The 27,902-nt window shown below is 34.2% G+C and overlaps 3 protein-coding genes across 10 annotated transcripts in view; 2 read left to right on the top strand and 1 right to left on the bottom strand.

Annotated features, from left to right (window-relative positions):
• The window catches only part of LOC132910295 (LIM domain only protein 7), a 158,983-nt gene extending 153,028 nt beyond the window's left edge, over positions 1-5,955 (top strand). For 5 of the 6 annotated variants that reach the window (XM_060965864.1, XM_060965870.1, XM_060965866.1 and 2 more), the window contains 8 exons: positions 667-1,042; positions 1,725-1,781; positions 2,018-2,340; positions 3,042-3,282; positions 3,745-3,947; positions 4,032-4,204; positions 4,391-4,555; positions 4,891-5,955. In XM_060965864.1, coding sequence (XP_060821847.1) covers positions 667-1,042; positions 1,725-1,781; positions 2,018-2,340; positions 3,042-3,282; positions 3,745-3,947; positions 4,032-4,204; positions 4,391-4,555; positions 4,891-4,913 — 1,561 coding nt within the window. In that variant the 3' untranslated portion in view covers positions 4,914-5,955. The remainder of the gene's footprint in view (positions 1-666; positions 1,043-1,724; positions 1,782-2,017; positions 2,341-3,041; positions 3,283-3,744; positions 3,948-4,031; positions 4,205-4,390; positions 4,556-4,890) is intronic. The other variant, XM_060965869.1, reaches the window with a different exon arrangement.
• Positions 5,956-10,764: 4,809 nt separating this feature from the next.
• LOC132910629 (fibroblast growth factor 1-like) lies at positions 10,765-19,026 on the top strand. The gene is made up of 5 exons (XM_060966426.1): positions 10,765-11,063; positions 13,099-13,347; positions 17,507-17,691; positions 17,832-17,935; positions 18,172-19,026. The coding sequence occupies exons 2-5, from the start codon at positions 13,130-13,132 to the stop codon at positions 18,358-18,360; spliced, it is 696 nt and encodes a 231-aa protein (XP_060822409.1). The 5' UTR covers positions 10,765-11,063; positions 13,099-13,129; the 3' UTR covers positions 18,361-19,026.
• Positions 18,591-21,107, bottom strand: LOC132910630 (short coiled-coil protein B). Of its 3 annotated transcripts, none has more exons than XM_060966428.1 (4): positions 20,775-21,103; positions 20,147-20,266; positions 19,988-20,089; positions 18,591-19,898 (listed from the first exon to the last, which is right to left on the bottom strand). In XM_060966428.1, the coding sequence occupies exons 1-4, from the start codon at positions 20,845-20,847 to the stop codon at positions 19,756-19,758; spliced, it is 438 nt and encodes a 145-aa protein (XP_060822411.1). In that variant the 5' UTR covers positions 20,848-21,103; the 3' UTR covers positions 18,591-19,755. The 3 variants fall into 3 exon arrangements, with proteins under 3 accessions (XP_060822411.1, XP_060822412.1, XP_060822410.1); XM_060966429.1 differs by having other exon boundaries at positions 19,988-20,074; positions 20,775-21,088; XM_060966427.1 differs by having other exon boundaries at positions 19,988-20,266; positions 20,775-21,107.
• Positions 21,108-27,902: the final 6,795 nt, after the last annotated feature.

Here is a 27,902-nt window from a genome sequence, read left to right as displayed (position 1 = left end):
CGTCTTCAGTGATCACTATGACGCACGATGGTGCATAAACAGAATTCAGTAGCTCAATGATTTAGAAAACAGAATTAAAAATTTAATTAGACAGGTTCCTTAAAATTATTTTCCAAAAAATTTCGAACATGACTTAATATAACTTCAAAATTAGTCATTTCAAAGTTAAATCATTTTTCCATTATTTCCGAGATTCAATATTCCTAATTTTGTTTGTTTTAATGTTTTCTATTATTAAAACATAGATATTACAATAAATCTGAACCATGAGAATTAATTTTCTATTCTTCTAGTTACTTTTAACATGTTCAAATTCATGAATAGAAAACTGAATTATTTCTTTCACTGAAAGTTTTTCGAGCCACTAAATTCATATCTTGGACTATTGTGCGAGGTACCAATATTTCTAAGCGTATCTTGTATATGTACATAATGGAACTACAACGAACTTGTATCTCGGGATCAATGTACAATGTACAAACGGTGATGAAATGAAATAAAACACTTTTACCTTGAACACACTGATGGTCTTTTCCTGCCGCTTGACTATCGCTATCGCTATGCCTTCTCTCAAATCCTGTAAGCCTTTTTACAAGTAGAACAAAATCACAAATAAGGTCGACTTAAGCTTGAAGTCGAATAATCGAGAAATTCATGACAACACAGTGACTTGGGCGAGAAATTGGCGCACAAACTGCGCGAGCTCGAAGAAGAGAAGATGCAACTAGAACGGGAACGCGCCCAGGAAGCGGCCTTACGTCGGCAGGAAGAGACACTAAGGAAGAACGAGGACAACATGCGCAAGCAGGAGGAGACGTTGCGGAAACAACAGCAGGAGGAGACCGCGAGGCAACAGGAAGCGGCGAGGGCTGAAGCAGAGGCGAAGCGTGCCGAAGAGAAGAGACAAGAAGAGGAGTTGAGGGCGCAGGCAGAACAGCTCAGGATTCAAAATGAGATCCAGGAGGAGAGAAGAGTAGCTGATGCTCGTCGCATAGAAGAGAAACGTATCAGGGCCATGGAGAGCCAAATTCGTGAACAAGAGGTATGAGTCCTTTACTTTCGTGTTCTTTATATATATATATATATATGTCTTTTTTTGTTGGTGTTTTTATTATGTGGGTGCGGATGCTTTGGAACACTCGAGTTGGAATTAAGTTTATGGTACGAGGTAGTTACATTTCCAATTTCGAAAAGAAAATTTGTAGTTTTGTATTTTGCAATAATTTTTAAGTGTTGAGTATACATATACATACAGAGAGTCCCGTTTAGCTGAATGAATTGAGCAGGAGAAGAAAGTTTGACAGAGTAAAATATGTATTTGTCCAGAAGAAGTGAAACATTGTAATGAATAACAAACTTGCGAAATCATTTTCATCCAGAGAAGATCTTCGATATGCTTTTCTTAAATTGGGCTACATATTATTTATATTATTTTTGAATGCTCATGAGCTAGTGGCAATAGTTCCATGGTTGAAATTAAAGAATTACGATTTAATAATTTCAAAACATATTTCCGTTCTCAATACTAGAACTTTGTTAGTTCTTTTTACAGAAAACGATATTTTTTATCAAACGATAGAACCATATTTTATATTGAGAAAGGATATTTTTCATTGCGAAGAAACGCTAAATATTCTCACAAAGTCACTAAATAGCTGCATGCTGTAAATTAAGTATATCGCACTGTAAATGTTAACGGGACTATCGTTGATAATGATTCGCAGAACACGTCATTGGTTGGTGCTGGTTTGAACGACGAAGAAGACGAATTTGCTTCCGGGGTAAGGGAAACAGTATGTTTTGCAACTCTTGCCGTTTTTTCTCGATGCTTGCTTCTAACAAGAACAAGGCAATTTAGTAGAATTACAAATTTTATTTTCTAAGCTTCACGAAGTAAAAGTAAAAAGATGATTCGAAAGCATACACATTTTGTAAAGGAGAATTCACGTTAGTAATAAAATAGTAATAAAAATAGAATAATAATAAATCATAATGAATTAATTAATTCTTTGAGTAGGAAGTCCTCAGAGTGGAAAGGGAGTTGCTGCAGTTAGAACAAGAAGAATTAAAGCGCCAACGAAACAACCTGGCGTATCGCGAACAAAAGCAGCTTAAATTGGCAGAACAATTGCAAGAACAATGGAAATCCTTGCAAGATGTCGCGCATACATCTGCGAACAATATCCAACAGTTCAAGAGTCAACCATCGGTGAATTATAGATCGTCGATGCCAAATCTTCAACTTCAAGACGTGCAAAGAAGAAGACCTCCGCCTCCTCCTATACCACCAGCCAAACCGCTGCGTTTAATAGAACAGAGGCAAAGGGACGTTACCATCAGGTAAATATCATCTAAATTTAATAAAATTTAATTGTAATGTGTATCATTAAGAAAAGAATTATTTTATCTACTTACACTGTTTCTATAGAAAAGTTTTTATGTAAAACATTTTGAAAGTTCATTAACAATATGATTTGTAACACAATCTCAAAATATGTGTAAAAATAACAAGATAATAGTATTTCTAAAATGGTATTTTTAAAGATATATAGTTGCGTTCTATTAAAGTGACAGGAACTGACTTACATCAAACAGACTCAATTCTAGATAGTTCGCCAAATTGCAACAGTACATTGTTACGTCGGTGTTTGGAACAGATCGTAACTAACAGGAAATGCAAATTAGAGACAAAATATAGCACTACGAATCGTGTCACTTAATTTCCTGCAGAAACTTTACGCTTTGTTGCGTCTGATGTAACATTCGTCTATCTGGACGATACGTCGTTGCTATGCTTGCTTGCAGAGCAGTCATTCATAATCTTTGATCAGTTGATATCGCCTGTGCTTAACATAATTTTACAATAGAAGTTAAAGATTAAATGTAATAAGATTCGAGGTTAAAGTAATACCTTAAAATGTCGTACAAAGTTTCGGCACTTAAATAGATTCTATAAATTTGAAAGAACGAAAAGCAACGATAAAAACGAAGATCGAATGAAATGGTAATAGTTTGTGTGGATAACATTGTAAAATGAACAGGAGCAGCAGAATTCCGTCAGCAGATTCGATCCCTCAGCAAGTGGACGCTCCTTTGCGACACAGTGCATCGGTTACGACGCTTGCGAGCCATGCTGGTCAACAGATGAGTAGGCAAACGTTGCAAGCTCTCAGTGCAGTTCCTCGACCACGAATCGTTCAAGGCGATCAATGGGTTCAACGAAGGAAAAGCGACGTACCACGAGGCGCTCACGATTTAAATTACCAGCACTGGCTTATTCAGGTAAATATTTTATGATATCTCACAAGAGACAATTAAGATATAACACGAATAATTTTCACAATTTCATCAAGTCATATATCAAATCGTTTATTATATCAAATTAAAAAAAAAAACATTTATACCTGATGATATTAATAATATAAAATAGAGGAAAGGCGAAAGTATAATGCAAAATTACACATATTTACACACGGAACTAATATGAAAAGTTTATGTTTGTCGATTTTCTGTTTTTTATGTCTCCTGGTGATTAGATAGAAGTATTTTAGTATGAAGTACTTAAGGAAGGGAATATTCTAATAGATTCAAAGATATAAGCTTTTGAAAATAGATGATAAATCCATCATGCTTGAATGATATAAATCCATCATGTAGGAAACAAATAATGTAAATTTAACTTAATTGGTATTAACCTGCATAATAAATGTTATTAATTCCAAATTTAAATGGTATGATGCATAGGAAGCAGAACAAAGAAGGATTAGTGAAAAGAATCAACGATCGCCACCGCGGAAACCTCAAATGCACGTAACAGGGACGTCGGTTCCTTATGCTATGGCTCCTACCAGGTCAGATAGTAAACCACTGCCTGACTCTATCATACAAACCCTTACGCAAAGAGTGCAGAACAGAGCGCAGGAGAAACCTCTTCCGCCAAGAAGAAGGTTAATATTGAAACAAAGAAATTTCTCATAAATATGTCATAACTTTTAGGAATTATTTATTCAATTCGCTTTGAATTTTTATAGATTAGAACATAGTACCAGCCAGGAGCATCTTTCTGCGTTGCAACATCAACCGCAGCAACATGTTATGCAGCCTCAAAAACCTCAGCAACCGCCTGCAATAAATAACGAGAATCAGGAGAAAATGTTAAGCGTCAGTGGGAAAAAAAAATGCTCGCATTGTGGAGATGAATTAGGTGCGTAAAGAAAAATGCGTTATAGAATATAATATTTGACAGAAAAATGAAAAGGTTGTGAAGCGTTTGCCTGAAAATCTGTCAATCTTCTCTCCACATTCTTAATTCAGTTTAAAGTCACTGTTCTATTATACTAATTTAAATCGTTTGAAAAATGAAATGAGATGACTAATTTTGAATCACCAGGTCGAGGCGCTGCGATGATTATCGAAAGTTTGCGGCTGTTCTATCACATGGAATGTTTCAAATGCTGCGTGTGTCATGTTCGGCTCGGTGACGGATTAATGGGAACAGACGTGCGCGTTAGGAATCAAAAGCTTCACTGCCATAACTGCTACTCCAGTGACGACGGTATCCACATTTAGCTTACCCTATTTATACCTATGATTAAAATTAGGTAAACGTCAATGATCCCCAGCCAACGATTTTTTTTTTTTATTAGTGAACGGATAAACGTAAAAGCTATTTTTCAGAACAATTTTGGTAAAAACATCATAGATTATAAAGTATGCATTTAAGTAAAGAATTTTTATGCGACAAATTTATTTTCTACATTCTATTAGCTTGCAATATTTTGTTCTTTCTTTCGTTTTCAATCTTACTATCTTATAATAAAAACTATGTTATATTTGTTATTATATTTATCATAAAAATTATTTTATATATATTATTATAAAATGTTTCAGGTGTCAAGTTCAGTTGCGTGTGAAACCAAAACCAAACAGTAGTTAATGGGACCACATTGACTAACTTGAATATAGCATCGTTCAGCTATATTTTATAAGTTATAGTTGATCATTTAGCTACCGGTGATACGCGACCGCGGCACCAACTCTTTTCTGTACATAAAAGTCTGACAAACGGTACGAGCGAGAAGCAAAATGGACGGTGGAGTTCCCCGTCTTACGTAAGGTATTCCTACGTGCGCTTTAATTAAAAAAAAAAAAAATGGAATCAAGATTCTTTTTCACGTAACACGCCGACTTCTTTTCAATCGACTAACCATTAGGACGTACAGAGAGCAACATGTAAATAAACGTGTATTTATGTAATTAGCATAATAATAGGGAAATAAAATTCAGTGAATTGAGAAATCGAAAAAATGGCAGCTGTCGACACACTGAAAAAAAAATGTGTCGATTTTGTGTGGATTTAGCGAAATATCGGCGAACGATTCATATGTATATTTTTGTAATATAGTTACTCCGTGTGGTATTTATGAGAGAAAATCCCTTTGATGTGTGACGGCTATAATACGAAACTCACCCCCCTCTCCTTTTTCTAATCCTTTGAGATACTTGTCTCTTATTTTGTTCACTGTTTTTTTTCTCTCTAATTTTTCTTCTAAATGCTTACAAATCAGTAGATGATTTCAATCAAATGAAATAACACAAGCCTCTGTATTTCACAAGCGATCATTTAGATTCTAGTTGATTATTATGGTAGTACAGCGCCATTAACTGTAAAGCTGCATAACGAGATGCAATTAGGCTCGAGTTTTGTGTTCTTTCTTTCCCTTCACTGTGACGAAATAACAAAGAAAAAATATGAAAAATGCTCGATGCGTCGCGCGACTCGACGACGATTACTTTTTGTTACCCCTTTGATCGATAATAATCGTTGTGTGCAACCGTCATATCGCATCGCATACGCATACTTGCTATTGTGAAATATTGTATGATATGTGTCTCATGTTATTGCGAACATGTAATTTTATATTATTGAGAATAAATGTTTATTATAGCGATAAAGTTGGTTATCTTACCTCGATTTCCTGTCACTTCAATACATCCTGCTTAAAAATCACTGAATTAATTATACGGTAGTTTAACCGTCTGATTGTAGCGAATAAAAAGGTACGCAAACATGGTGGATCTTTTCCTGCGTTGGAAATTTTCGATGATCCATCACCAGGCTATATTTAGAGCCTTTGATGCTCGTAAAAGAACTAGCAGAGACTATAGCTAATCAAATAAAAAGAGAGTCTACTGACGTCGAAAAATAAGAGGCTAAGGGTCGTCGAACGTTTTAAACTTCTGAAAGGCGTACTCTTTACTTCCTCGTGTGAACTTTATTAAAAACTTTCATAGGTGGTTTTATTGTAAGTAATTACTATAGTAAAGTTAATAAATGTCAAAGAATTCTTGGTAAAATTGTAAAATTCTTGGTAAAGTTCTTGGTAAAAATATTAGTTAAAATATTTACATAAAGAAAACGTTAATCACGTATGAATCATAAGTTTCCTAAACTATTTGTAACTAAAAAGATGAAGTAAAAATAGAAGTTTGAAAACAGTAATGTTCTTTTATCTACTGACCTATACCTTGAGTTCCTTGAACTTAGCAGTTTCGACTGTAATAAAAATTCGGATATATTTTATAGATAATCTATGAATTTACTTTCCATCTTCTTCATCTTCATTTTTTTAAATCTAGGAGGAAGACGCGAAGAGCGAATTTGTTATAATAAATAGATCTCGACACTTTTGTCTACTTACAATGTACATATCAAACTCTGAGACTTCAAAAATGTATTTATTGATAGAAACCAACTTCTGAAATTTTAACAAATTCCTCTGTCTAAGACACAATTTAGTAAAACAAGGATATTCTTGACTTTCAATTATATCTAACATTATATGCATGTTTTTACAGGAAAAGTTTTAAGAATTCGCACAACACTTTCCATTCAACAAACTTTCACTCAATTCTCTCACACGTGTTGGAACACACAAGAAACTTTGTCAACATCACGACTATGAGAATTAGAGGCACAGATTGACGAGTACTGTCTCACAAACAGAATAGAGTATAATGCACGTGCACATGGTAGCTGGATATCCATTTCGCCGCACCCTGCTTCCTTGGAAAAGATTAATTCTAGGTTGAATTGCGTAACAGCGTGAAAAGCCGGCGTCGAAGAGAGACGAATCGGTGGCTAGAACTGCGTTGCAGCTCGTCACGGGGAATTGAATTACTCAGCCACCTCTCGACATGCTTGATCAGTTTCAGTAACTCGAGTAACATCCCTCAATAGTCAAACGTGTGCACGTTCATCACACGGGGATAAATCGCGATGACACGAGTCTCACGTTTCAGCAATTTTGATAAATCGTACGATATCTGTTCCCAGTCGTGTTATAGAATTATAGATGACAGACAATTGAGCGCACCGGTTTGAAGGTCTGTAGATTTGATAATTGCTTTTGCCGATAGGTTGGACCAAAGAAAGAAATTTGGGGTGGAAAACGAATTTAACCCATTACAGGCCGAGCAATATATGTATATAGCTTACCATAATGTTATAAACACTTCACATTCATTAAATTTCATAAAGTCGTAGAATATAGGTGAAGAGATAGATAGAGATGAAAAAAATACTAAGCGAGTGCTTGGGATTCCATCTCATAGCTACAATGTTAGGAAGCAGAAATCGATAATGTAAATTGATTGAAAATTAAATTACAAATGGAATATGCTAAAATTATTTTAATTGAAATTTTGCATAACATTCTTATTTTTATTCATTTTATGTTGGCTCGGTTTTAAGACACCTGACTCATATTTTAAAATGGTCTAGAAATTCTGTTTCACGTCATCCCATTGAAACAGATCCAACGTGATCTTGAGATTTAAAAAAATGTTCTGCAGGGATATATAAGAAGATTAGTGTAAAAAAATTATTAGAAAACAAAAGAATCTATTAATAAAAATTATAATACAAGTTAATTTCGAGATTCTGATAGTCTTTTGATACCGTTACCAGATATTTAGATGTGAGACACGTTTTTATCCTCAGTTCGTTAAACACATACAATAGATATTCCGAACTGGAGCGTAACACTTCTAACTGCTTAGATCTTTGTCGACCATAAAATTTACCCGTTGAATAGATAATCAATTCGATACAATACTCGCACGCAACCGTAAATCATTCAAGTTCTTTCCGGTAACTTACAAAACCTTACGATCTTCCACGATATAAGGATTGTCCTTAATTTTCTCAAAACTATGATTTCTATCGTTTCTTCCTTGCCATAGACGAACAGCACGCGAAGTCTAGATTAAGGAATAAGAAGTCTCCGCTCTAGAAACACCGAGCAATTTCATAGTAATTTTCGAGTTTGTCAATGCTAGAGAAATACCAAACGATCATCACTCGTCGAAAAACAGACTGCTTTTAGTAGTCTGATTTCCTACAAAACTATCTAACTTGACGAATCATCCTTTCAATGTAGTTAATTTGAATATTTTCTATTAACAGACGCACATCTATTTCGGTATGCTACACATTAGATAGCGATCGGGAACAAAATTACTTTTTCGATAGAATCGGTGGAATAGTTCAACCTTCAGGTAACAAATATTTCGCGAGCTAGTTTGAATTATAGGTGGTAGATTCATTAAATGTCAAAGTGTGTGTTGTCCATCATCACGAGAAACATAGCTGTGTCAACTTAAGCGACGTACTTTCTCTATTTCTGTTTTATTTTTCATTATTCGTCACTCCACGAATGCGGTATGAACGAACAAATATTTATGTTAAAAGAGCAATTCCAGGAATGTATGTGGAGAGTAGGTGCGTGTAGAGTTTTGACATATATCGACATTATATTTTGATAAAGAGTATAATATGATAGAAAAAAACTAGAGTTGCTAGATTATCGTGTCTTCCACCTGTGATCTTCATACAAATAATATTAGGATTAGTATTACAAAATTCTTAGAATTCCTAGAAAGGTTTCCAGAAAACACGTTTAAGAAAAACAGAAAAAGATTATGAATGCACTTGACAGAAAATCCTTTAAACAATATAGTGTGAATTCTTAGAAAAAGGAACATAATTTCTTAAACTGGTTTTCAATCATTAGCAGCTAATATATATCGCTCTAATCGAATTGCGTTTCTACCAGAAAAAGCGTGGACGGTGATGCAAAATTGGTAAATCAGAATCCGCTGGAAGAGAACAATGCGAAAATATCGAATGAATAAAATAACGATACCTTCATCCCAGACAGACTCTATGTAACTATGTAGCTTTGAACTTTGGTCATCGATAATCTAGTTGAAACTTTTGCAGGAAAAGTAGCGGTCGTTCGCCGTGTTACATGCATATATGTTTCACTCCAACCACAACCATTGTTACATGTCAGGAAACTACGGCATGTCCCATAGCGGTTGACGAGGCTCCAGAGACTAGACTTGGTTGCATTTTAAAGGTAACGTTATCTAGTTATGACACATAATGCACACATTACACAACAATCATTAATTTTATATTCCACATATTCATTGACATATATTTAGCGAACTATTTCTCCCTTTCTATTTATTTTCCATTATTTTCTAGGAATATAGAATGTACGTTTACATGTGCAAGTTACATATAAAAAATCGTTATATCATTATCATGGTGTCGTGAGAGTTGATAGATATTATGTAATGATAATATAAATTTATACTTAAGTATCAGACGTAGATTGTGATTCATAAAGCGTAAAAATAATTTATATCATTTTATTTTAACTTCAAGTTCGAGAGATTCTGTAAAAAGACTGTAAAATTTAAATAATTTGATTGAAATCCCGAGAGTCATAAATATGTCAGTTTGATTGGTTTTTCCTATGATAACAGCGAAAATTCCTAGATATTTTATTTCATAGTTTCGATAACACGATATGGAGCGAGGCATACGATACTCATTCGGAAATTCTTTTTAAGTGAAGATTGCAATCCGAATCCTGAACGCTCAGCTAAACTCCATTGCGCAACAAATTCCTTCAAATTCTCGATCACTACACTCCAGTAAATTTTGTGACACAAAATTGTGTTCATACTTTTACATAGAAAATGAGAAAGTGCATTCATGAATTATATAAGAAAATATAGGGCTTCATTCTAGAAAATATCGATGCCTTTGAAACTTCGTAAAAAAACGATTCGAAGAAAAATTTTTCCCATCGTTATATGTGCTCCTTAAAATAGTATAACTTCGTCTTGAGAAATTTTTTCATAGAAAAGCAAATAAAGTATGTACCTAGATGTTCTGTTTCTCATCATGAAGAGTTTGATGATAATACAAGTAAAATGTTACAACTAAATTGTAAGTCATTTAGTTATTCTATATGACGTAAAATTCTCACTTGTCAATTCATTGATATTATTAGTCAGCAAATTATTGCGCAAGAATAATTTTAATAATACATATAATTTTCTTTCTTTGTCCTAATCAAGATATCAAAACAAATTGCTTAAACGAAATGTATCGCGTGACATGAAATTTATTATTAGTAGATAGTATTAGTAGATAAAATGAAACGAAAGTAAACGGACACGAAAATGTGGACATTCAATGAGATATCGTTATCTGGACGAGTGGCATCGTCGGTGGTATCTCGTTTACAGAATTTCGCGAGGCGCTGACAAAAGATCTTTCGTTTCGTTGAGCTCGCATTTTGGCCGCGTGTCCCGTTTTTAATTTAGTCTACTTCGAATTGCTGACCACCGCTGACTACCCCGTCTACCAATAGGCCGGCGTCATATCCAGTATTATCCGACGTAGGTTCGCGGAGCAGAGACGGCTCAGTCGTATGATAAACGCGGAGCCACCTGGGTAGGAGGCGAGCTCTGGTGCGTCTGCACATCCATCGACGCCGGTGAATCGTGCACTACGCGAACAATGTGTTCGTGGACCTCGTGAAACGGAACCGCGACCACAGTTGTTCAATTGACGCTCTACTGTTGCGAAACCCGTAGGTCTGTGTCGATCGGCTACTACCGCGTTTTTGTTTCGAATCCTGATCACCGTGAGATCCACTTGCTTCCGAGATCCGCGATTTGTTATCCGGACGTTCAGACAGGTGAGACGTTTGTATTGTGCGTGGGATTTCGTTATATGTAATTGTTTTATCAAATCATTGGTTTATCACCTGCACGATAATTTGAATCGTTCAGAAGCTACATTAATCAATTTTATGGACTGGAAAGTAAAAGAAGGTGATGACGTTACAAATGTAACTACTTTGAAAATTTACTTTCGAATTTGTTATTATGTGTGTATGTGTCATTTTCTTCTAATAAATGAACTCATGGAAGTAAGTAATTTGTTTCTCGATAATTGGACACTAATCATATAAGTATATGTACATATAATGAAATTGAGAAATTGACATTAACAATATGACAGAAGAGTTGTTTGAATTTCTTATCTGTTTTTATGTAACTCGTAACTGTGCACTTCATGTCAAGAAATAGAATTTGCTTCGTATTATCGTGAGATTAGTCATTCTTGTCAAGAATTCAGAATTATTTAAACCTTTGACTCTTTTTAAGCTTTGAAATATAATTCCTTTGAAATGTTCATGTTTATTCTCTGAATTATCATATATACGGTCGAGTGTTTCGAACGATCATCGCGTGCGTAGTTTCTTGTACCTAGATTATCTAAGTATAATATAACTCATAACTGTTTGTCTTGGATGTTATGAATATCAGTAGTCAATGTATTATAGTATCTATCTCCTACCAAGAAACGTAGAATTGAGATCTAACATTTTCGAATTGCTTGAATTGTAACAAAAGATTTGCGTGAAAAATTTGTTCATCAGAGTCAGGTTCACCTCGAGGAAAAGTGAGTGTTGCAAAACTGGAAAGTGAATTTTTTATGTAGGAAAACGCGTACAATTTCGAGATCGAATGTAACGAGTGAAACGTTCCCAGCATTTTGTAATCGCTAGTTTCGTAAATTCAGTAAATTAATTAAATTTTATTTTCCAAGAATACCAAGTAAAGAAATATTGACATTAACCAACGTTTTTAATCTATTTTTATACTATGACTAATTTATGTTACATTAGTGATAGCATATCGAATGGTACACAATCCGTACTATTATTTCTTTATCCTCGTAATTGGACATTACCAGACCGGAAACACCGTTAGTTTCCTATTCATTAAACTACAAACAGAAGTGTTTTTCACGATACTCCCGCAAAAATAAAAAATTCAATAAGCTATAATCAATTCCGACGATTTCCATGTTTACATTTTCCATCAATCGATGGTCTGTTTCGTCGATTCAACGAAGCATTAAATGAATTGGGAACCATATTTATACTTTTCTATTTATCGAACACTAACAGTACGTTTATAACCATCTGGAATCACGTAAGGTCTCAATGGTTTTTTGTGGGTGTAAATTTCTCCGTATTATTCACGCTTGTTTTTCATTCGACCTGTTGTTTTAACTTTTAACAGACCGAGACTACCGCTAATTCTGAACCGTACTATTCTCCGTTATATTTTACGTTTAATTCCATACTCATCTTTATTGTATCCTCTCTCAATCCTTATATTGTTTAAACATAACACAAAATTTATCTAGAAATTACAAAACTTATATTAAATTAAGATAAATTAAATACTTCAGATCTTTAATGATCTACACTCTACTACCTTTTTCTCCTACGTTCCAAATCAAACTAACAATTTTCACAAACCCATTTTTCACATCCTATATCCTATAACCTCATAAATTCCAAATAAATTAAAGAAACATAGTTTTGAGCGAAAAAAAGATATTTTTCCCACGAAACGTGAAATGCAGCCCTCGAATTGTCCACAAAAATGTCGTTACTATCCACAAATAAAGTTTGTTTTCCTCAGTCACGTCAGTCGTAAATTACAGTACAGAGGGGACAGAATTACCATAGGAGGATCAATCATCGTTAGATTCTCAAATGTTTACAGGATGAAATGCCATTGTACTTTAATATCATTCTACGTAGACGTATTGTGTATTACGGTATAAATATTTTAATTGTTTTCCTCATCCGGGGAAAAGTAATCGATCTTGTCGACTTACACTAATAAAATTTGTTTTCTTAAATTATTCAGGTAATCAAGGGAATAGAATTATTACAAGAGGATGAGTCTTCGTTGGATTCACGAAAATTTAGAAGCACCAACATGCGATGAGGAATGCAGCGACATCGATGACAGTTGCAGCGACGACAGCTACGATTCCGATCTATCAATCTGCGAGGAGAAAGGACCGGGAAACGAAAAGGAGATCAATGGGGATCGCAGGAGGAAAAGGGAGACTAGGAGACATCCGACCACTACAGTGAAGTTCGACGAGAACGGGTATTTGCCGATAATTACGAGCTGTCGATAGCCGAGAATAAGATCGAATCTTCGTTACGTTGTATAGACATTAATCGAGTTACAATTCGATGGTAAACTTTAATTATTAGCTGACTTTATTCAATGAAAATTCCTAATTAAAATATCGTCTACTATTAAAGCTAATCTCTTATAAATTATTATGTTTTGTATAAACATAGAAATTAGAAATTCTCTGCAAGTACATAATTTGATAATTGATCACAAATTACAGTGATCTTATTCATGAAACAAAATTAGAATAAGAACAAGATTTAAAAAGGAATTGGTGTTTGTAATTGTTGCACTATATCGTTTTTCTATATTAAATTTTATTTCTATTTTATGAACAAGATTTTAAAATATTAGTGCTTGTGCTTGCTACGAAATATGTATTATGTAAATGTATTACGAAATTTTCTAAAATTCTTTAATATCGCTACTTTAAATTTTCTCTTCTTCGCGATTTAACGAAACTGATCGACCAGAATCGTACATTTCTGCTCGATTATCTGCATTAACGTAACAATTTGTGCAGCGATGCATGAATTTTTGACATTGATGAAAGGGTTGATGCATATTTTACAGCGGATTCTTCTATGAGCGAGTTGCAAACTAGCAACAATAAGTCTACAGACGTAATTTCCTTTTAACGTCCACCTACAATAAGCGTTCATTAATCACTTGAATCGATTAATTCTCCACCTAGCGCACTGCGAAGTTAACAGTTTATAATTTCCTATTATTCATATTATGGCTTTCCCCTCCGATCGTTTTGGAACGTTTTCGGATCTCGAAGGTGAAATTAATCAGTTTATTGTGTGGAGAAGAGGGTCAGTGAACATTGTCACAAAGCTGTCTAGTTCTTGTACCAAATGGAAGGATGATTATTACGGTAAACAAAAGTCAAGGGGACGTGGACGTTGTTGCACAAGGAACCGTAATGAGTTCATCGATCACCTAACGAGATTTATTTTCCGCTCCGTACCGTCGTAAAGTCGCTTTAAATTTATCAATCTTTCTGACGCTCTACTTTATAGATCGTTAAGCGGGGATTAATTCAATAATTAATTAAACGACGAGGTATTTTTATTAAAAACAGTCTGTTGTTTAAAATACTATTATACGTGTTAGAATGTACGTATATGGTAAGGATATTCTTCTCATTGAACGAATGGCGCGAAATTCAACCCTATAGCGCATATTATGGTTTTCATTTGATAAAGATAGGTTTTTATTTAGCTTTGTGTTTATAAAGAAATTTCTGTTGAATTCTAACTTTAGTTTTAAATTCTCAAGTTCAACATTTTCGTGACACCACGTCAGTGTCACGCGTTGAGTGACCCTTTACGTAAAGTTTATGAACTTGAAACTTTCTACCAAAAATCGCCGGCTACAGGTTGAAGTTATAAGTAAATTTATATGGACGGCAAAATGTTAAGATTAACGAACGCAAATTATATGTATAGTAATATATTATTTTGTATCTGTTGGATTTGATGAGGTTTTACGAAAAATATTGGAACGCAGGGGCTCAATCGAGATCTCTATATGCGGTGATCTTAAATTGAATGATTCGGTAACCTAAAATAATTGCTTAATAATCGCGTAAAATGATACGCGAAATCACTGTTTGAAGATGAGAACATGGTAGACCTTGAAATTAGAATATGGATGAAGAACTGTAGCAGACACCGTACAACGTGATACGCGATATGTATTCATTGATCACTTGATTCGATTTACTTTCTGCTCTATATTGTTGCAGGGTCACTAGGTATAGGGAGTAGGTACGGTTCACGTTATATTATTACCGGTATTCGAGCACCGTGGCAACCGACGAACCGACGAGCCTGCAATTCCGCGTGAATTGCATTAAAGCACACGCACGACGTGAAACGCAAAATTAGGATCGACGTTTATGACCGTGTGCGCTCGAGTTTCAACAAATAGATCATAGTACACATTCTACGTGTAATTAACGGAGGCGTGTTCGCGCAATGTCAAGACGTAATAATTTTTAAATTGATGAATTTTAAACGAAGAAAATATTTCATTTCATCGTGGGAGCAGTACGCTTAAAATTGTTGACCTATATTTCATTATTAGACAGTATTTTACATCTTTTTTTATTTTTTACATTGACTAGGATCATGCACAAACCATTCGCTGAATTTTATATTTTGCAATAAACATATTGTAACTTTTGTATATACACACATTTTGAAATTCGTTTTATACAGGGTGCGCCGTTAGAATTCGGACAGAATTGAATTTGTAGTTCCCACCATATTAGAATTCAGATGTTTGTGCTGATTGACTCTGAAGTTAGTTAAATATGTCAATAAGTCTTCTATAACCTCAAAATGACAGAACTCGTTAAGCAAAACCCGGAATACGATAGAAGAGCGGCGATTATAGAAAGTCTTCGCGCCGGGTGGATGCCAAAGTGAATCGGAGGAACGACCGTTGGCTGGCCCACAATCTCGAAGATGTTCCTGTTGTGGGCAAAACCAAATTTCCAGCAAGTGTTCACGTTTTGAGCGTTGTCTCAAGTGAGGGCGACGTCATGCCTCCGCACTTCTTCCAAAAAGGCGAAAGAATCACAAAGGAGGTTTATTTGGAGGTCCTGAAGACAGTAATAAAGCCGTGGATGGAAATTACGGCTTCTGGAAGGCCGTATTTATTTCAACAAGATGGCGCAACTGCTCACACAAGTCATCTTGTTCAAAATTGGCTCTCTGACAATGTGGACATGTTTTGGTCGAAAGATTTCTGGCCTCCTAACAGTCCCGACCTAAACCCATTGGACTATTACGTGTGGGGCGTTATCGAGAGACAAACTAATAAATGCAGGCACCCCAACGTCAACTCCCTACGAGCTGCTATCGAGTCAGAATTCGCGACAATTAAACGCGACCAGTTGAAGTCAGCGTGCTCGCGCTTTAGAGCAAGAATAGAGCAGGTCATAGAGGCAGAGGGTGGTTACATAGAATAAAAGTTCTCAGCAAGGACCCTTTAAATGAGATATAACAACATTTTCATGTGTTTTTGTGTATTGACTTAAATAAACAACTTTCTGCACAAAACTTCTTTTGTCCGGATTCTAACGGCGCACCCTGTAGTTTCCTAATGCACTCATGATAATCGTGTTTCATCACTAATGAATTTCAAAATGTTTTTTGTAACACGCATAATATATTCATAAAATGTTTTTTCAAATGTTCGAATCCTTTTGTTAGCCATTGCATGTATAATCTACTCTAATTGCGTGATCCACTTTGTATTTTTCACGTTTCATTATTGGTACCATTAGCTTGATTATCATCGGTTGATGCACTGCTTGTCGAATAAAGTCTATTGGTACTGCGTTCCTTCCCCTCGAGCATCTGTTTAAAATTAACGGGGTTGGAAAATGTCTACGGTGTAACGAAGCACGCTTCATTCACGAAGCTTACTGACCTGAAAAGTCGATCGGCCCATTTTTCCAAACGTAGTGATATGTTATAAATATAACGCGTTCCGAGGTGTTATTTCGCATTAAATCTGTTTCGTATGACAGCTTACCCTACTCTCGTCGCTATTGTTTCAATGGTCAAGAAGTGTCATCTGTTTCTCTTCGATATTATTTTCATTTGAAGAATAAGAAATGGATTTATATATCGAAACTTATTTATAATAAAGATATTAATAAATATTAACCGGGCCAATGAAATAGCACGTGAAAGTTGTGTAAACGTAACATTATTGGAAAATATAAATAAATTAATTTACGTATGGTTTTGTCAAAATACAAAAATTAAAATACGTATTAGAATAGATTTTACAAACTATAAAACTATAAAAGTTAAAGATCCGAATAAAGTTCCGTGTCATAATAAAAAAATCTTATAGTACCTATTATGAATATGTTAATTTCTGGAAAGTTCGCAAGAGAGTGCATCTAGATAGAAGGAAGGACATTGATTAAAAAATATTACGGTGACTAAAAACTTCAAAGAAACTTCTATCTAGTGTCTCGAGAATCTTTTTGTCTAAGATTGACATTTAAAATTAAGTGTATATTTGTAGACTTGGTATTTACGTTTATAGACGGCCGGTGTGTATTTGGAGATTCTAAATATTGTATTTTCCTTTACAGAACTCCGCATTACATCACGGAATCGGTTAAACGACCGCCTTACGTAATATGGGATCCCAGGAAACCGGCACAAAATCCTGTGTACAATTGTTTGGTAATCAAATTGTTCTGTCGAACCGGATACCATCTTGCTGTTTCGAACTCTGGTCGTGTTCGAGGTTTGAGTGCCACGAACGAACCACATGGTAACTACAACGAAAAATAAAAATAAAAATTCTGTACTATAAAAACCTCACTGATTCACTTTATTGTTATATTCATTAAAAACTGCAGTGTGTATGAAGAAAGCAGTTTTTTTAAATTTCTTCTTTCTACTAATTTCTAGCTTTGCTTCACATTATACCGGTATCATTTGGAGTGATTCGAATACAAAGTCTTGAAACTAGTCTGTATTTGGCTTTCAATAAGAAGGGACGTTTGTATGGTGAGGTAAGGTCGCAGATTTTTATTACTAGGTGTAGTGAGTAAAATAATTAAATCTCTAGAAATTGGTTGCAAAGTTATTACGTTTCATTATTTTTATGTATCTTATAGTGTAGAATTTGTATTTTTGAAAATGATGTAAATTTGTTTTCATTATATCAAATGATAAATATAAATTGAAATATACGTGAATAATGATGGGGGGCTAGTCGTTTCAAATAATTGTTATTAATTTATTTCAGCTAAGTGCAAACAAAGATAACACAGAATGGGAGCAATGGAACGTCGGTTCCTATGATGCTTTTCGATCACGAAAATACGCGAATCAGGGATGGTGGATAGGAATAAAGAAAAACGGACGAGCAAAGCCAGGACCAAAAACAAGTTGGGGCCAAAAATCGATACAATTCCTAGCAATACGACAAGATTAATTTCTACGAATATTTTATATTTCTGTACTAAATTAATTCGTAACAATTATGTGAATCCTAAACAAAGAAAAAGACCCTAAATGTTAAATTAAATTAATCATGATGCATAATGACGAACTTTAAAAAATCTTTTTAACGAATTTATGTAATTTTTTACTAACAACGAAAATCATACGTTCGACAAGAAATCAATTACACATTTTTTATGGGAAATAAATAATCTCGTTGCCTTCCAATAGAATATAATGTTTATTATAACACTATGTTACTCAACAATGAAATAATTTGAGATTGTGCATTCTGCTTGTGCCCTCCAACTGAAACTTCATCGCAAGTTGCAGTTTTAAATTGCAATACATTTCTTTTTCTTTATTATTTTTTCCTTATCTTTTTTCTTTCTCAGTTGCAGTAGTAATCGTTGATCGAACATGCTGCAGGCAAAGTGTCGATCGTTTTCAATCAGTCAGTTAAATTAGTGATTAAAACGTACACTGTGCTCGCAGCATTTACACGAACGTTAATTTATATTAATATATTATATAGTCATATGTAATATATATATATAATTATTTCTTATCTCTTTTGTACATCTACATACATTGCATACACGTATGTCGAAACCCTTAAGCGAAAGCTCGAATTAAAAAATGTTGGTGTTTGATTAAATACGGTAACTACAAACATTTATAACCCTTGCATTCTTATTTATAAGTATCAAATACGCGAAAAAGCGATAAATAACTTTAAGGATTGCGATTTAATACTGAAAACAAATCTTATACCAGAAAACATCAAGAAACTGATACTTAATTATAAGTCTAGAATATTGTTTGATTTCAATCATTCAAATTGCACATTTCAATCTTTCATATAAACTTTCATACTTACAATAAGAGATTAGGTCATGACAACTGAGATTCTTCAAATACACACGACATTGCACGAAATACAAAATGGAATTCTTTGGTAGTAAGTAACAAATGCGTAAGCGTTTTTAAGCAAAAAGCGTATGCGGTGACTAAAAAAAGAAAAAATTGAACAATGAATTCTTCGACCTACACATTTGGATCGTGAATTCGGAATTCAAATTCTATTTGAATATGCGCTTCAAGAAAAAACGGGCGAATTTTTGCTCGTAAATGAGTTTCTCTATAAACAGTATGTACACGAATTAAAGAAACGTGTAAATATGAAATAAGCAGAATATACTAAACAGACTATAAATAAACACTGTTTTGAGAATTCTTATATCTACAATAATTGTATCTTCTTCTCGTGAAATAAGGCAGTTATACGTGTAAACGCGTGTACATACTCTTTATGGAGGATTAAAGATCACATTATTTTAAGATCCCTGTTTCTTCGATATTTGTTATCTAAGGTGACAACATGAATTCACTTTTTCTTGGTGTTGGGGCTCGTAGATTGAAAAACACTCGACGCTGACATTAAATTTTCAATATACTGGCTCAGCACTTGATTTTCACTTCTCAACTTCAGGTTTTCCTCCTTTACACTATCTACTCTCTGGGATAAATCTGAGCAGTAAAAAGATATTTTAGAAAATCGTTTTAAGTAAATTAAACGTACATGTAAGAATTAAAGACCACATTCGAAATTTATTTACCATCTAATGTGTTTTGAAGTTCAAGTACTTGAGCAATCAACCTTGCCTTCTCTTCTTGCTCATCTGGGCTTATATCAGGATCTAAACCTACAGTCACATAATCTTGAGTGCTTGATGATATTTTGCTAAATAGTAGAGTATAAACAATTTGAGACTTACTGTTAGGACTACAACTTCCATTTGTAAATGTAGATGGTATAGAATCCATGCTGTGTCCACTGCCAAGTGGATCAGATATGTGGCAGCTATTGTCCAAAATTTCTTCTTCGGGAATTATCACTGTATATAGAAACAATAATTCTAACTGTTATCTTGTATAATGCAAATTTAACAGAAATTAAATTTCCTCATTCGCTTGGATGATAACAACTTCACAATTTTTTGTACAGACACATATCCAAGAAACTCAACATTTATTATTATACAATATATAATAAATAATAGAATTTTTCATATAGGAACAGTACACGGATTGTGTGCTCCAAAAATTCCAGAAATACCTCGCGTTTTATCAAGAATCACGTTTTATCAATACACGTATGTAAATACTTGAAAATCAATTAGTTGCATTAACCAATAAACTATACATTTAACAATTTATCACGATTTTATAAATTTTTTTGTCATTAGACCGTCGATTTAAAAGCTGAAGTAACGAGATTCCGTCTATGGTGAGTGTTTAAATATTTCATGGAACGCTAAGAAAAACCTAAGAACAGGTTATAACGAAGATGCGATGATTGGAATTAAGAGAATTGGGTCAGAGACATGGGCACGAGTTCCCTACCTTGTGGATCATCGTCTGCCAGCGGTATGCTGTTCATGTCATCCAGAAGCTTGTCTGTCATCGACGTGGACATCTTGACGCGTAGGATGCTCTACGAGAGAAATAACACACTTCCAGGCAAACCTGCGCGCAAGTACAACGTTTGACCCTTGAAGTTTATCGATTTCCACGGGAAACCCACACGAGACCGTTGCCACGTTCGTTGAAAAAGATACAAGATATGATCGATCGTTGTACCCTAAGTGACAAATCGTAAGATCGAAAAGTTTACTACCTAAATTCTTGAAAATATCGATTCAATTTCTAGATGATTTAACGACTTAATGTCGTTTGACACTACTCTTGCTCGCCATTTGCTTTCTTGATGACACCTACAGGCGTCGAGTCTTACTATTTTATATGATAATACATGGATAATACCGTGGGAATTACCATCTGAATAAGGAAAATGGACTTTCATGTGATTTCATTATTTTAGAAGGTATTATATGAATATTTGATTGGAAGAAATATTTTAAATGTTATTTTTTGATTATATGTTGTTATATCATTGAGTTATTGATTATAAATGAAATTTTATCGCAGAATGATCGTAAATGTTTGAGGGTTTCGATGTAAAATAGGAATCTATAAAGATTTTAGTGAGATGATTTTATTAATATGATATTTTTATATTTAGAGCCTAGGTATATGTGGAAAAGATTGACTGAGAAAAGTAGGGAAATAATATAGCGCCCCTATAGTTCTATACAAACAAAAAATGAACGAGAATACTACACTCCGAACTTTTCGACGGTAGATATGCTGATTAATTGAGACAGAGAAACATAGATTACAAATATGCATGAATAGACAGATGAATTGAAAATTAAAAATGTATTTTGAAAATTTGACAAAAACGTTCTGAGTTCTAATTTTAAGATCGGATGATTACAGCAAGAGAAGTGTAAGCTCAAATTTCCAGGCTCAGCAATTGTAGCATCTTAGATTTCCTAATTGCATAATTATAAGACATAAACACATAATTTAAGCTTGATCTACGATAATATGAGGCAGTGAAAATGTAATAGAGTGTTCAGGTTTCAAGATTATTCTGTTATTACAGTTGACATTATTAATATACACTGAGATAATACAAGTTTCTTGAGAGTTTATAATAATCCTCTATTTTATAGATTGCAACTGTTCTATTCCAAAATTGCAATTGTACTTTTTAAAATATCAAGACTACTTGTTTTAATGAAATATGATCACCATATTTTAAGAGATATAAGGAACAGATACAGGCAATAGTTCTCACTGCATATGATTCGATTTTTCCTTAAATCAGTTATCCTCTATACATTATACATTCTCTGCTACATAAATTTCATATTAAATAAAATATCACAATATTTACACGAACAATTATCACTTTAATATTGTATATATGTAGTTTTATTTTCAAAAGAACTGTAAATTTTCTTTTTATAAAGAATCGAATGAGAATCACTTAAAGTCGGTAATAACAAGAAGCTGATCCAGTATCTCATTTCCAAGAATTTTTGTGGGTCAACCGATCATTCATTTTCGCGTATATGATGTGAATCTTTGATACTAGTCTAGTATTACGTGTACTGTGTATCTTCAAAGAATTTAAAGCCGAAGAATTCGGAGCTATCTTCGAAATGCAGAATGAACTGCATGATGTCCTCGAAAATAGTGAGAATTTTGTATTACAGTTACTTAATATATTACATAAAAATTGTATTTATATTTTTGAAAACTATTAAATTCTTAAAAAACTCGAAATATTAAGTTATTTTTTTATTGTTTTATATAGTTATTATTGTTTTTTTAATTTTAGAATGTTTGTTTTAGAATATGCTGAATTTGTGACTTTTTAAATAACTTTTTATAATTATACGATAGTTTTTTTGACGAATAATATCCAAAAATATTAATTTTCAAGCATTGATTAACAATAAATAAGTATATGTATTTTCTTCGTCCATGATAATATAGCAACCTTCTTAATCCAATGATGGTACAAGCCTACGGAATCTACTGTCGGTATAAGAGTTTCTGAGAATACCTAAATTACTAAGAGTTGTTAACTTAAGAATAATTTATGGAATTTATAAATTTTATATAAATGTAAAGATACATCTTTATTCAACTGAATGAAAATAACTAACTCAGTAAACATCTTAACATGAAACTTTTACCAAAGCATGATGAAACACGTGACAGTTTTTATTGTGAACAGAGTTACCTAATATGTACTATTATTAATATTAATAATAATAAAATATTAACTATTATTAATAATAAGGCGCAGCACTCAATCCTGAAAGATTGTTTTAAACTTTTTATTAAATTTCTATCGTGCTTCAAATACAGATTAAATATCGAATCGTATAAAATTATTTTTATTATAGTAAAATGTGTTTCTTAATAACATACGCATGTTGTATTTAAGTGCTATTAATAGACATTTACGTCCAATATAGTTTATTTCGTTAGCACTTCGTGATCATTTTCAAACTTACGTACGACAGATACAAATTACAATCATAAACCATAAATTCTGATTAAAAAACAAATTCATAAAATTAAAAAATTATTCGTATTTGTGTTGAAAGTATTTTTTCTAATATAACCGGGAAGCCTTCGCATTCTTTCTTTCAATCCGGCACGTCTTTGAAGTTCACCGTCTAAATCCTACGAGGTCGAGCTGCCTTAAAAAGAGAAGTTTCCTCCCTTTGACGTTGGATTTCACGCAAGGCTAAGTTATGCGAAGATGCTCCTTGTTTAAGCGCAAATTGGGTTTGCTCGACGCGAAGTAAGAACCCTCGCGGAGCACAAAGGTCCTCGTCCTTGAAATTAATTCGCAAAAGAGACAAAGGACTACTATTCGGTGGTCGTAGAGCGCCGTTCAAGCTTCACGGTTGACGAACTGTCGACACGCGCCAGGCAAATATTAGTCGACTGGAAGTGGCAGTAATTGGATAAATAGTTGTCAGACCGTGTCTTCCTCCCCTTAAAATAAATTTCTTGCAAAAGACGTCTAAATGAAGTCATGATTCATTCGAAACTTTACCTTCCTGTGCACCTCAATCTTCTACAAATAATAATACATAACATATATCCACACCTTGAATGTATTGAATAATGAATTGAATATTGAAATTTGAATGAATCCTTTGCTGCGAAAGTACAAAGACAATTAAATGGAAATATTGATATTTCAAAAATTGCAAAAAACTTTTATTAAATATAAGAATATATTACATCATTAATTAATTTTATTTGAAAATAGGGATAATATTTATAAAACAATATTAAATGTCATCTTGTCATTCCACCGTATACAATTTAAAGGAACTTACAGGAATTTGTTAAAGTATAATAAGTTGTAATATGTTTCGAGTTGTATTATTTTTGTAGCAAGGGGATGTGTTATATTATTTTATTAAATCACCATATCGTATCGGAACATTGAAGTTAATTTTCAACTTTAAAATCGTGGGTTGAAAAAATAGTTTACATTAAAAGTAGTTTGAATAAAACTCTAGGCTCGGATTTATAAATCTGGTCAAAGATCATCATTTCTTCTGATTCAACAGAATTGTGCAATTTATTTCATTATATTCGACACGCGTCGTGTTTGATCGATTTTAGTTAATCGCTCGGGGTTATATAGCAGAATTCCCAGCGTGCTGGACGCCGACGCACCTATTGATTTTACGGGAGAGGGAGGATGAGGGAGTGGAATAAGAGAGGACAAGGGGGTAAAGGTGGTCCGACAGTCTCCTCTGACCGATGCAGCTTCATTTCCCAGGAGCATTCACTTAGAAACATCTTTCCTACGTTTTACCTCGATCAATCGTCGAATAAATAACACGTTGCTTCGTAACTAATTATTCGAACATTGTGCAACTTCAACGACTAAAAAATTATTTCTTGTTTTCATATACACTTATTAGATCCACATATTTTACTATAAATGATATAAATAAGAAAACGAAGCATAGTATTGCATCTTATTATCATCTTCGAATTTTTGTGATTTAATCGAAGCTTTGTTTCAGTAAGAAAAATTACTTTTTATATTTGACAAAATTTTATCGTTAAATTGAAACGATAAATAACGCATATTAATAACGATTGATCATTGCAAATGCGCAAAAGTTTAACAAAATTAAGTAATAATTTTGTGATAATTGTTACCACTGTTTGCAATAAGATCTTATTATTATTTCAGTATAACTAATCTTATTATTTCGGTATAAAAAGGGAATCAATGTGAGTAACTTTAGAGTATATTTGAAAATTAAAAGAAAACTATCTCAAGAATTGAATATGTATTACGAAACGATGTATCAAGTATCTGGAAAAGTTTTACGTAAATTCTATAAATGATATGACATTTAACCTTGATATTTTTTAAACCTTCAAATGATTCGATCGAGATCTTTTTTTAACGATATTGTAAAAAGGGAAGAAGCAACTTCATATTCTGTGGTGAGTTTGAGCGAAGCTGAAAAAGGCGAGATTAAAGAAGGGAAAAACAAGGAGATCGAAGGGATGAATCGTCTGTTATTTGTGGATATCTCGAATGAAGTGGTCGTACCGGTCGAAGGCGAATACTTGGGTAATCCTCTGATATACGTGAGAAGAAAGTCAAATTTCTTAAACGTCAGCCAGCCTAGCAAATTCTAGAGTTCAAGCTGGACCGGGTAAAAAATTTGCGAGGATTTTTCCACGTTCCTCTGCAAATCGTAATAGACTGTCCCTATCGTGGAACATGGACTAAGCGAATGGGGTCTCACTTTCTATGTTTTTAAAATTTCAACATTTTCTTATATCATTCATATATATACTTACTAATTGTAAATTCAACTATTAACTCTAAATGAAATTTTAAATATAATATATAATACACAATTTAACTTATTTTTAGTAAAAATCGTACGCCTGGAGAAACACATTCAATAGCATTGATACAATAAAATATTTCAGTTAAACATCTACATTTAAATCTAAAAACTTATTTCTACAACATACATTATCAATGTTAAAAAATTCTAGAAGTATTTGCATCCAAATTATGGGATGAAGTTGCCAATTAAAGAAAATTTCACCAAAACGTGCGAATGAATTATAATTAGGACTCTCGAATATATTTGGCACTATACGATGAATTATAATTATTTGTTTGGCGTTTGTCAAACAAAAGAGATGGTGGAAAATAATCGCTGGTCGAATGCTTGTTTTCAATTAAATCGTTCGCGTGTTCACAGCGGGCAACGAATCCGACAAATGCTACGGCGTAATTATGCGCTTGCTTCGTTTAAATTCGCGACGATAATCGATGGTCATTAAATGACAACGGGCCAAAGAGAAACAGGTACGTCGCTGACTTTGCTTTTAATTCAACTTAACGGCTGAACAATTCGTTCTGATTTGTTCGTCAGACGCGTTCGAGTTGAACGCGTCAGCGTGAAGCAAATACGTCGAATCCTTTTTTCCTGGCAATCGAAGCGAATGCACCCTTCGAATTTCGTAAAAATCAAATGTATTTGTTGCCTCCACTACCTATTTTCACTATGGCTCGATTTTGTTGAGATTTAGTAGAAACATTTAACTTTTACGATTCGAAATGTATCCATATTTACGTAGATATTAATATGTAATTTATCTGTGTCTTGATAAGAGAAATCATATTGTAATATGAAACAAAAAATTACGAAATTCCAATTCAATTTTAATCTATCAATCTATGTGTCTTGATAAGAGAAGACATATTTTAATATAAAAGGAAAAATTGCGAGATTTCGATCTATTCCAAATCTTATTTAACCCTAATAATCTTATAAAACATCTATTACCACGGATTTATTTATTCCAAAGTAGCAAGGAAATTCCGAATGAATTTCTCGCCAGAAAATACACTCGAATGTTTAAACTCATTGACTGATTTTTCTTACGAAACATTCATTAACTTTCGCTGCAGCCTTTTTTGCAGCGACGCGACGAGGAGCGAAGATTGACTTACGAGATCGCTTTTCGTGACGAAGTTCACGGTGTAAAAGTTCCATGCGAAACGATTTGAGAACCATCGCTTTAAAGCCCCACTTATCGAGCGCCTAGTTGGTATGATAATGTAATAAAATAAATGGAGGTTGCTGTTTCCGAGCGATATAGAGTCTCGTTTCCTCTCTGTCCCGCCGCTGTTCGATCTTCCTCGTTTCCTGCCACCCTCCTCGGTCTCTCCTCGTCGCACACCGCTACTTTCGATTCCTCCGTCTCGTTTCGTTCGAGCGTGTTCGAGTCTCGGCGCTGGTTCCTCACTCCGACCCACTCAGTTTCATTTTAGCGGAGCGCCCTCCCAGCCTAGCCGGCTGCGGAGGGGTTGCCACGGGGATCGAGAAGGTAGAAGGGAATGGAGCTCACCTCGAAAGCGAAATACAACAAGTCCCGCCGCCATTGCTGGGTCACCCTTCAACGGGAGTTTTGTCGTTGCGTGGGTGGGGGTTTGACAGCCCTGTGCGACGAGTCATCCCCTTTCGACCCCGACCGCCTGCGTTCACGTGGGGTGGGGGTGAAAAAGAGAGTGACAGAAACAGAGGAATCCTCTGTTCTGTACCATTACAAGGGGAACTGAGAAAGAGATGGATATGCTAAAGAGTAACATAGAGAGAGAGAGAGAGAGAGAGAGAGAGAGAGAGAGAGAGAGAGAGAGAGAAGGGGACAAGTGAGGTCGAGAAAGAAAGAGGATGGGAGTTTGTGAGATGGAAAGAAAAGAATAAAAAAGCGGAAACATGGTTTGTTATGTGGTGAAGAAGGATAGAAATAGAAAGAGGATATTGTCGAATGACGGAGAGAAGAGATCGAAGGGATGAGGCGGAGTATATTTATAGGGAGGAAAATGAGTCGAAGAAGGAAAAAGAATGCAGGATGAAGAGTGATACACATAGAGTGAGGGATCCGGAAGGTGGAAGAAGGGAGAGAGGTCGAAAACTCCGCCCCTGTATCCGCAAAAGCGAGTCAATACTATGACCGTCCATCCTTTCTCCTCCGAATGCCCTCTCGGTAACCCGCGCGCCGCCTTTTCAACCCCTTTCTCTCTTTGTGCTCGAGCCA

This window comes from Bombus pascuorum, chromosome 9, assembly GCF_905332965.1.
Source record: "Bombus pascuorum chromosome 9, iyBomPasc1.1, whole genome shotgun sequence".
Lineage (NCBI taxonomy): Eukaryota > Metazoa > Arthropoda > Insecta > Hymenoptera > Apidae > Bombus > Bombus pascuorum.
Note: the sequence above shows the minus strand (reverse complement) of the source record. Positions and strands in the feature narration are given on the sequence as shown.